The 11009-nt window shown below is 40.0% G+C and overlaps 1 protein-coding gene across 5 annotated transcripts; it reads right to left on the bottom strand.

Moving 5' to 3' along the window:
• Positions 1 to 2791: 2791 nt before the first annotated feature.
• LOC111075297 (DDB1- and CUL4-associated factor 6-like) lies at positions 2792 to 6481 on the bottom strand. 5 transcript variants are annotated; one of them, XM_022368482.2, is made up of 5 exons: positions 6392 to 6481; positions 5797 to 5926; positions 4442 to 5728; positions 3990 to 4390; positions 2793 to 3920 (listed from the first exon to the last, which is right to left on the bottom strand). In XM_022368482.2, exons 2-5 carry the CDS (start codon positions 5906 to 5908, stop codon positions 3729 to 3731), a joined length of 1992 nt encoding a protein of 663 aa, XP_022224174.1. In that variant the 5' UTR covers positions 5909 to 5926; positions 6392 to 6481; the 3' UTR covers positions 2793 to 3728. The 5 variants fall into 5 exon arrangements, 4 of the variants coding, with proteins under 4 accessions (XP_022224178.1, XP_022224174.1, XP_022224176.1 ...); XM_022368484.2 differs by lacking the exon at positions 6392 to 6481 and adding an exon at positions 6046 to 6066; XM_022368483.2 differs by lacking the exon at positions 6392 to 6481 and adding an exon at positions 6003 to 6020.
• Between the last annotated feature and the right edge of the window lie 4528 nt (positions 6482 to 11009).

Here is an 11009-nt window from a genome sequence, read left to right as displayed (position 1 = left end):
CTTCCTCGTGCTTTGAAGATAATATGAAACAAAATTGAGTTTTGTGTGCTGAATCAGCACTATAAATACTTTGGATCTCTTCGTCGACGCCTTCAATGGTAAACGAGAAGGAACGTTGTGAGTCGCTTCTGTGGACGCGACTCTACTCTTATACCCGTACTCAGTACATAAACTTGTGAGCTTATGATGTACACCTGGCCCTCGCTTAACACGAACTATTTAATACGAACTTCCTCTTCACGGCTATAAATTAGCTCCTTTCCCCCTTTTAACACGCTCAAAACATAGTTCTTACACGATTGCAAAATATCGAAATGTATTTTTTTTTTTGTCAATTATGCGTGAGTGTTTTTTTGTATGCAACACTACGCATGGGGTGCGCGTAGAAAAAGGGAAATCTCAAATCGGAGCTGTCAGATGTAATAACACTAGGAAACAAAATTTAATTTTTTTCCGGTGTGACCAAAAAACAATTTTTCTAATACATTTTTTTAAGCAATTATGGTTTTTTTTCATTGTTTATTTCCTTTTTTTAGTAATTTTGGTTTTACCGAATAGTTTTAGTGCTTTATAAATTCTGATCCGCTCATCGAAAGACGACTTAAGTGAGTTGGAAAAAATACTTTTACCTTATAAAGAGTGTTTCAAAGAAGCTTTAAAAGCCACTATACAATCTAAAACGAGAAGGAACGTGTGAGTCGCTTCTGGGGACGCGACTCTACTTTACCCATACTCAGTCAGTACATTCATTTTTGAGCTTATGATTTTTTAGAAATTTAAAATTTACATTTTATTACATCTAACATGTAGATTACACATGTACCATTTAGATTCTACATATTTTTCGCTAGAGGGCGCTCGCGCACTGAACGCGGCAGAGTGTGCGAGCAAAGACAATATAAGTATAAGATGCGTAACGCTCATACATTTCAATTGCCATATGCAAGCAAATTTTTCGGCCAGCGACGAAATTCGCGCCATTTCGCTCGCATAAATTTGAGAGCGTACGAATCTAAAAATAGAATCCGCTTGCATGTGTGAGTACACACAGAACAGCAAGTGCGTATGTGTGCGTACTTGTGCGAAGCGGACGATTTTCGAGACGAAAACCTTTTTACGAGTTGAGAAACGAAATTATATACCGGCGTTGAATACGTCGCATCCTGAATACCCTAATGGCAATTATTCCGATGTGATTCATGGAATTTCGTGTATTAAATATATTATGTATTTTTATATATGTATATCCGATCATTATTATCGAATATAACATCTGAAAAGAAATTATCATTGGAGGGATATATACATATAATACATATATGAGTTTTTTAATATTGGGGTGGTAAGCGTCCTGCAAAATTAGCTTACACTTATAAAGTGAAGGGTATATTTCGACAGCGCTGTAAAAAACGTATGCATGTGCACACATACAGTCGTCGCGACGACTCGGCTCAGCTGTCGCATCGGCAAAGAACCAACTTCGTGTGCCTTCGTATGCTGTATGCATACAAGAGAGCGGCTGGCTCTAGAGCGCTCTCTCTCTCTAAAAAATTTCAAGAGAGCCTGGAGCCAGCTCTAGAGCCAGCATGAAAAATTCGTGTGCAAAAATTTCGTATGGCGTTATTTATTTTATACTTATATTGTCTTTGGTGTGCGAGCGAGAAAGAGAATGAGTTGTGGGTCTCTGGCTGGTGGAGGCGGGGGTAGCAACTGAAAATGAATTTCTTCATTTTGGCTAAATTTATGTTTTGATCTGATTCAGATTCGGCAATCTGGTAGATATGGGTATTCTCTACGATACTGCGTTTTGTTTTGTTTTGTTTTGTTGTATATTCAAAATTGTGGATGCCACAGATTTTCGTCCTTTGTGGGGGCGGAAGGAGGCGGGATGATGCAAATTTTTGGGGCGCCAAATTCCCAAGTGAAATTTATTGAAAATATATATGAGTATATATTTCGTTTATATTTCACAGCTTGGCCAATTTACGTATCTTTAAAATACTAAGTTATTCTTTTTTTAAACCTTATTTCATAATTTTTTAATATTCACATTGTACGCGGCCTTTTGAAGCTTCTCAGTTGCCAAGCAAAAGGCTTGGCTGATGAAATTATACTTTTCTAATTTATGTTGGATATGACATTCTATTTTAAGGTTATCTTGTATCAAACCATAAATATCGCTGCTCCCACATTATCAGTATGAAATTGTTCTGCATTTCTAGACTACAGCTACAGGAATAAAGGCTTGAATCTGCTCTGCAAGTTGCCAAAAAACTTTCTGAAAATCTGAAAAAAACCAAACTACAAACCAAACTGCATATGTATTTATCAGAGGGCGCCTCTACTCATATACGCCCCGGGCGTCATAACACCTATCACCGGCCCTGATGACAATATAACGCCCGAAGCTAATAAATATTAAATGCCTATTATAAAAAACAATCCTTGTTAAACTTAAGTTAATTACTCCCCTCAATCCTTACCTATTATAAAGAAAATTTAAGGAATAGGGAGAACCTGCTGGTTTTGGACTGCTGATTGCGGGAGATAAGGACGAAGGCAAATATATTTTTTCTAAAAAATCGTGACACTGGGCGTTATGACACGCACCCATGCTTTATGGGGTCGGAAACGTTTCATTCTCTGCGTTGAACACATCCACTTTTACCACAAATCTAATATACCCCTTAACTTCTTGAGTACGGGTATAAAAATTATATATTGATATGGAAAAATAAATAATGGATACAACATGGATAGAACATCCTGTTCATTTAGTAAATAAAATTCGTTAACTTTGAGGTTGGTCTTTGTAATATATATAATTAACATTTTGTTTGACATAAAATTGTATTTTGTGCTTTCTCACACATGCAATCATAATTGCATCCGTCAGACGGAAAAAACCGGGTATTATATTTTTTCAGAATTTCAGGCTCATGCCACGCTCATGTCCTTTCATGCCACGACTTCGGAATGTACTCCTGTGGCTTTTGAGCGGTGCATAGGCCATTCTTTCTTGTGGATGGTTAGGAGGAGGAGTTTCATCTTGTGAAGAAATTTGAAGCCATAAAATATTTTCAAAAAAATAAAAGAGTAACATTTAAATGGATAGATGAGGTAAAGAGAAAATATATAAAGTACGATATTAAAGGGACACGTATGGTTATTTTAGTGGGTATCTTTGATAAAGCATAACATTATATATTTAGCAGAGTAAACAAAACGAAATTGACTAATTTGAGTATTGACTAAATATATGGAATTATCCAGGTCTTTTTTTTTTTTTTATACTTTATACTTTTTTAACAAAATATGAAATCATTTGTTTTCATATTTGGAAACAGTCATTTAAAAACTTATCGCAATCTTACGTAAGTGGAAAAGGGATTATTTTCGATATATGTATGTACCTTTTATAAGATTTACATTACACAAAGAAACGTGTCCCTCTCTCTACTTATTGGGCTGATATTTTCTGCAATGCCTTAATCGCATCCGTCGGAAGGAAAAAACATGCGGAAACAGGAGAAATATGAAAAGAGGCGGAGGACTGGTCTGATCACTGTTTCCGTTTCAGTCCCTTCGGTGCATCTGTGGGGAGTGTACTTGCCTCGGACGTTGAACAATAATTAGCTCAAGCTTGTTTTACTACAGTAGTACAGGTAAGTAAGTACTTCACAAATTTTTTTGGATTGACTTCAGCGTTGTAGCGATCACGATTTGACTTAGCTATCACTATTAGGAGCTTCTGCCCCATTGTTAGACAGACCTTCTTGCCTCGATCTGGCTTCGCTACCAGCTTCGTGCATCAACCGGCGATACTGATGAAGGCTTGCCAAAATTCGTATCATTATCTGGGCAGGCACGGTTATAGTGTCGCGAGTCTCCACCAACATAATCTCATTGCTCTTTATAAGCTGCAAAGAGAAAAAATTAAATGCAATGTTTTTTGGCTTGTCAATGTCAACGAAATACATAACACGTACTCCAGCGGTTTCAACCTCGTCGAAATGGGGATCAGGAGCGATTGGCGCCCACACCTTCACATTGTAGTCGATGCCGGAACTAAGAAGGTAGGGGAGCGTGGGATGTGGTTGAACACGATTGACGACACGATTATCTGCCAGAAGCGTCTTGACTACCTTTCCGGTCTGTCTATTCCAAACAAATATATGGCCACAGTCGGAACCCGACATAATAAAGTCGTCGCCCCAGAAACATGCTCCCTTTACCATTGTTCTTGAGTTGCGGTGCCCACTGAAAGCCATTTTCACGTAATCAAAATTGCGAATAGGAAACGTTTGTCCATCTCCAGCTGTTATGGCATTTTTGTCCTCGTTTTTGGCCTCTTTAGCGTCCTTCCTGTTCTCAGGACTTCCTTTAATTTCTATTTGAAATATATATATAAATCATGCGGGCTTAAATAAGGCACACTTACCAGAATTGACAGAGATGTTAGGCACATCCGATTCGTTGATCATATTTGCATAAATTGTGTCATGGTCTCTGGCAAGAAGGGTGCTATTTGAATCGCGGTTTGATGTTGCGGCTTCGCTATGCCCTTCCGTCGTACGCAGCAGGTCACTCTGCCAGGAAAATGCTCCTGCTGTTCGGCTGCTGGTTGGATCTGTATTTGACTCGGCTGCTTGGGAAGTTTGACGCATTTGACGACTGGGCGAATTAAGCATGCGAAAGATTTCATCACTAAGCCGACTAAGTACTCCTGGTTCAAGGGGTGGACGAGCTTGCCCCACATTGGGACGGTTGAAACTCTGCTCGGCAATGGCCTGGGAGTTGGGCCCAGTGTCCGACCAATCGCCACGAAAGCGAAGACGAGGCATTTGCGGGTCTGGATCGTCTTCACGGCGCATTTTGGGCGTATAACAACCGCTTTTTAAAAGACCTGCGTCGTTATATCCGGGGTGTTTCAGATCAAACAGATAAATTTGCTCCATTGAGTAACTGACCAGAAGCTCAGATTCGTTAATATTGAACTTTACGCAGGTGGGGCGATAGTGACGACGCGTGTATTCCATCGGAATAGGGTAGGCCTTAAGCGGTATTGTTGAGCCCACCGAAAAGGATGCAGATCCTGTATTTGCTAGCATGCGCCTGTCGTATAGACGAATTATCGAGTCTGAACAGCCAATGGCCACATTGTTGTAATTAAATGGAGCCACATCCATGGCTGTCACGGCACAGGGCGCCATTATAAGAATGTGCTTTTGGCACATACGCTTGGAGCAGCTACTGGATTGGCGAAGATCGAAGCAGCGTACAGTTGCATCTTCTCCGCAACTGAGAAAGGAACGTGGTTCATCAGGTATTGGCAAAACATCGAAGGTGCTCCCAAATGTGTGACAATCAAAAACGTTGACGATTCGGCTCTCCTCTCCAACTAGATAGTCTATCGTCTTTGTACAGTTTTCTGAGCTATATGGAATCAGGAACTCAGTATGAATGACTAGGCCTTCGCCAGAGCAGGAAACGACAGCCTGATCGTTGCTGTGTGGCATGAAACGTGCACTGAAAATATGACGTTTATGCTGGGTTTTGCTCTTGAGAGCTACCCGACCGCTCTTGGCCTCAGTAATGACCAGATGATTATCATCGGAGCCAGATACAATATGTGTACCGCTTGCATTCCAGTTCACTGTGTTCACGCAGCCATTATGGACGTATAGCGTTTGCAGTATATCTAAGCGCTGCACAAAGCTCAATGAATCTGAAAGTGTTTAGACGTGTTTATTTACATATGTATGTACATGCCGATATGTTAGCTTTTTGTCTCACTTTTGCAACTGGCCTGCAGAGTGGCCTGGGCACTGCTAGGCTCATTATATGGATAGTTTTCGATGCTCTGGTGTACACTGTGACGTAGTTGCGCAGCTGTTTTTTTGTACATTGTCGATACTGGTCGTCACTGAAATTGAACGTCGTACATAATGTACTAACATATCTACATATGTATGCATGAATTTTTTTTCAAATTTTTTTACATTAAACTTCTTGTTCGCTAGACTAAAATAAAAAAATAAATACAAAAGCGAAGAGCAGACGAACATTGCGCAATTGAGTAATAAATACAAAAAAACAATGAGAGAACGGATAGCTTACGGTAGCCGAGGATTTTGTTACCCTAGCTGCGACGTTTCTAAAATATAAAAACAAAATATTACGTCCCTCAGCGATTGATTCAATTTTATCTGTTCTGAGTTTCTTTTTGGCTGTTCAATGGTAAAAAGTTCGATTGCCATTAGCAAAAATTTCCAAAATCGATCCAGATAGTTTTAAAGGTCTACAACTACATATGTACCTTCCAACGATTTTAAACGTTCTTTAAAAAATTTTTTATGGTTAAAATATCTTCAGCCTAAAATTTACATACTTCGCTCAGACTTCTTTTCGATAGACCGTTTCAACGGCAGTTATATAGATACGTGATCCGATGTTGGCGCAGCTAAACTTTATGGTTTCCCACATCTAACAAAAAATCTTAATAGCCTTTGCAAGAGTATAAGCAAAATAAAATTTACGTGCATACATATGTACATACATATATGAATATTGTGTGGCCAGTCTGAGTGATACGTACATACATACATATGTGCATCTGCATGCATGACAAATCTGAGGTGGTACTTTTGAAAAAGTACATATATGTATGTACATACATATATGTATGTATTTATATAAATTGTTACATTCGGCTTGCGGTTCGTGGGGCAACGCCGGCTAGCTCTCGACCTATTAATATAGGTCTAATATTTTCTTCCCTAGATAATACACAAAAATAATTTAAATAAATAAGAAAATAACAAAAAAAAAACACCAACTATTTTAACTACAAAACTCAAATAAATACTTACTGATCAACTTAGGCTTATGTCATTACGGGAGTACCCTTACCCTGTGTAATGTGCGTATCGATGCAGATTTATTTTGGATATGCGTTAACTTTCTTTGGGCCCTCCCGAGACTAACCTACCAAGAGCAGAGTTCTTGTTAAGGGTCATATGGCAGGAATAAACAAGGCCATCGACAACAAAAATCACACAACAATATTCCACCGACTCCACCAAAACAGTGGGCTTGTGGGACCCTGCGCCGCGCACAACGGTTAATCCTATCATATGTTGTTGCTTTTTATCTCTGTCGCGCAATGTTTGGCGTTGTACTGGAATAATATGTTTACGTTACGTTTACGTCGGTCTGTCAATATATTTCGTATAAACTTGAGTGTAAATATGCGAGAAGATGTGAGTGCATAGCTGAGTGGCTTCTGCAGAGTCTAACGGCTCGTCCTCGAAAATGCGAGAATTAGGCATTGGATCTGGATCTGCCCAGTCCACCCCTTCGTCTGCCTCTTACGCACGGCTCACCCACAACACATACTTGGAACGGACTCACGGTTTATGACTCCTCAATAAGGGTGGTGGAGGAACACCCAACAAGTTCTAGGCACACCTCGATTCCTTCCAGCTCAAATTCCTCTTGGGGTAGACTTGCTGACCCGGCTGCAGTGGGCAATCTTCCGGGTCAATCTATCGGAAATGCACCGCTGGTTAGTAAACATTCAAATATGTATTTATTATCACCACTCACTTTTCTCAAAAATCTACCAAACTCGGGTTTAACAACACTTTGCCTTGATTTTGGGCAAGACAAATTTCTGTGCATCCGCACTGGTTGACATGCAATTACTCTGTCCAAATTTTTCTTTTTTTTCACTCCTACTTAATCCCTCTCACGCATGCGCGCCCTTATTAATACACCCACTAATTTTCTCCTCTTTCTTTCCTTAGTAACGGATCACCGCTCTCACCGGTGCTGTCCTACACCATAGAGTCTACCTGGGCCAACTATAACTACATATGTATGTATTGTGAGGCGATAACGAAAAAAATAACAAGACTTATAACATTCTATTTAATGCAAAATGTTACATTTTATGAGTACGTAAATTTACAACTTCTAACACGATTTGGCTCGTAGTTAAGTAATTTTTAACAACCTTTTTGTTCTAGTATTAAGTTATAATATGTATGTATATGTACTAAATAAAATAAGTCTGCACGCATGTGTCGACATTTAGTCTGCGAAAAATAAGGGACTCCAAGTATGCGTGTTTCAATGTTGACTGCGAAAAAAAAGTATAAAAGAGTATACTTTACAATGTTTTGTAATTGCATATTTGTTTTAAAGGCAAGAATACAAGCAAGCAGGATTGTATTTATTGTGGAAATTGCTTTTACAGTGGCGCTGGAGGAAGGCGATAAACGGAGAAAGCGATGAAAATATTGGATAAATCCATACTTGCAGAAAAAAATGGAATCAAAATTTTTTAAATCTCCATATAATTAAAACTGTCTTTTACTTATATTGCCCAAATGCACAAATTGCCAGGAAAATGGACACACGAAAACCTATTGCACTCTACGGGCAGTCTGCGTTGCCTGTGGTAATGTTCATCTCACTGAGGCCTGCCCCGTAAATAAGAAGGACATCTGTCAAAAAATGTAGCAACTGTGGGGGAAACCATACTGCCAACTATAGAGGCTGTCCTGTCTATAAAGAATTGAAAAATCGGTTAAACCAACAAATAACTGCAGCTCGAAACCCGGTCGTCCGACAAAACTTACCATATATACCATAACTACGACTCCAGGAGTTTCTTTTGCTCAGGCGTTAAGTTACAACAACGGGTCGTACGCCTCAGCCTCTAAGCCCACACTTCAACCAACCACAGCTGGAATAATGCAGCATCAGGCATCAAATCAGATCCTAGAAATCTCTGCCCAACATACCCCTGCTAATCCATCCCAATTTCCTATTGGAATTGGGTCAATGCTGATAACTATAACAAACACAATGGTAGCAATACAACAAACGATGCAGGAGCTTATGCGCAACCAAAATCTCCTCCTGGAGCTCCTAATCAAACAGAAATCTGTTTAAATGGCCTGTCTAAATATATGTTTCTGGAATGCAAATGGCATTTCGCAGCACAAATGCGAGCTCTTACAGTTCCTCGCTCAACACGACATTGACGCCATGCTCATATCAGAGACTCACCTAACAAATAAAAACTATTTTCCCCTCGATGGCTATAACTTCTATGCGACAAATCATCCCGATGGTAAGGCACATGGAGGTACTGGCGTTCTGATCAAGAATCGCATTAGGCATTATTCATTGCCTTCATTTGCTACACCTTATCTACAGGCAATAGCAATTCATATTTAAATTCAGAGCGGCTACCTAAACCTAGACTTACCAACCCGAAAGGAAGACAACTATATAGCGCTATAATAACCCCACGAAACAAGCTAGACTTTATCTCTCCGGGCAAGCCCACATATTGGCCCACAGATCCAAACAAGCAACCCGACTTGATTGATTTTGCAGTTACACGAAGGGTGCTGCAAGCTCAGACTAATGTAAATCACTTAACAGATCTATCATCGGATCACTCGCTCATTCTACTTCACCTTTACGACCATCCACAGCTTTCGGAACGCCCACACTTTCTAACTTCTAGCAAAACAGATTGGCTCAAATACAGGAAGTACATAATCTCTCATATAGTTAGCTGCCCAAACATTAATTGTAAAGATGACATTGATAGGTCAGTCGAAGCATTAGTATCCTCAATGTCACTGGCGGCAAAACACTCAAAACCAATATTAGCACCTAATAAACTTTCCAACAGGCACATTTCTAGGCACATTGAAGTGCTGCTACGCGATAAAAGAAGGCTTCGCCGACAGTGGCAAGCACACAGATCACCTGCCTCAAAAGAGCGGCTAAAAATAGCTAACCACCAACTACGCAGAGCCCTAGAAGATGAAAAAAACCGAGCTAAAATATCCTATATGGAGCAACTCTCCCCAACTAGCAAACGATTCCCACTGTGGAAAGCTACATCAGCCGTATGTCCACATATCGAGAGTGAATCACCTTTGCGTACACAAACAGAAGAGTGGGCTCGCAGCAACAAAGAGAAAATTCATTTTCCGTCCATCTAGAAAACGTCTTCAAACCACACCCAGCAACAAATAGCTTTGTGCTCCCACCAACCAACAATCCCGAAGCTACTCCGCCCATCATATTCCAATCAGGAGAAGTCACAAGGGTCATTAAAGACCAAATCTCAAAGCAAAGGAAAGCTCCGGGCCACGATTTCATCTCCCCTAAAATGATCATAGAATTGCCGAGCTGTGCAGTGTATTTCCTTACTGTGATATTCAACAGCATGATCAAATGGGGTTATTATCCTCAAGAATGGAGGAAATCAGTCATCACAATGATCCATTAAGCCGGGAAAGACAAGTCCAAGCCATTATCATATAGACCTATCAGCCTTCTGCCTTGCCTATCAAAGATATTTGAAAAGCTGCTCAAACAGCACCATCCCGATGCACCAATTTGGAAATAACATGGAACCATTGAACAAGTAAACCGTATAACCTCTGAGATAAGAAATGCATTTGAAAGACGAGAGTATTGCTCCACTGTTTTTCTGGATGTCGCCCAGGCTTTCGACCGCGTTTGGTTAGATGGCTTAATCCACAAAATCAAAATATTACTTCCACAGAACATCCATGGAATATTGGAGTCATATCTACAGCAAAGAAGTTTCGCAGTACGATGCAAAGATTACCTCTCTGAATATCATCCAATTGAAGCTGGTGTACCGCAAGGCAGCGTGCTTGGACCGACACTGTATATCATATTCACAGCAGATCTACCGACAAACAGCCTAACGACAACTTCGACATTTGCTGATGATACTGCCATATTAAGTCGCTCCAAGTGCCCAAGAAGGGCCACGGATCACTTATCATCTCATCTCGTGGCCTTAGAAAACCACCGAAGTAACATACCTTGGTGTTCATCTGGATAGAAGGCTTACTTGGCGTAAACACATCGAAGCGAAGAGAAATCTACTTAAATTTAAAGCTAGTAATTAACATTGGCTAATAAACACCCGTTCACCACTAAAA

The sequence above is a fragment of the Drosophila obscura genome, unplaced genomic scaffold (assembly GCF_018151105.1).
Source record: "Drosophila obscura isolate BZ-5 IFL unplaced genomic scaffold, ASM1815110v1 contig_74, whole genome shotgun sequence".
NCBI classification, from domain to species: Eukaryota; Metazoa; Arthropoda; class Insecta; order Diptera; family Drosophilidae; genus Drosophila; species Drosophila obscura.
This window is presented reverse-complemented; position numbering and strand designations above follow the sequence as displayed.

Bases quoted from the DNA above. Each gene is read 5' to 3' on its own strand.
- LOC111075297 (XM_022368482.2), bottom strand. From the start codon at position 5,908: ATGTACAAAAAAACAGCTGCGCAACTACGTCACAGTGTACACCAGAGC. The intron at 5,729-5,796 runs GTGAGACAAAAA...AAACACTTTCAG, and splicing joins TCTGCAGGCCAGTTGCAAAA to ATTCATTGAGCTTTGTGCAG. The intron at 4,391-4,441 runs GTAAGTGTGCCT...TATTTCAAATAG, and splicing joins TAACATCTCTGTCAATTCTG to AAATTAAAGGAAGTCCTGAG.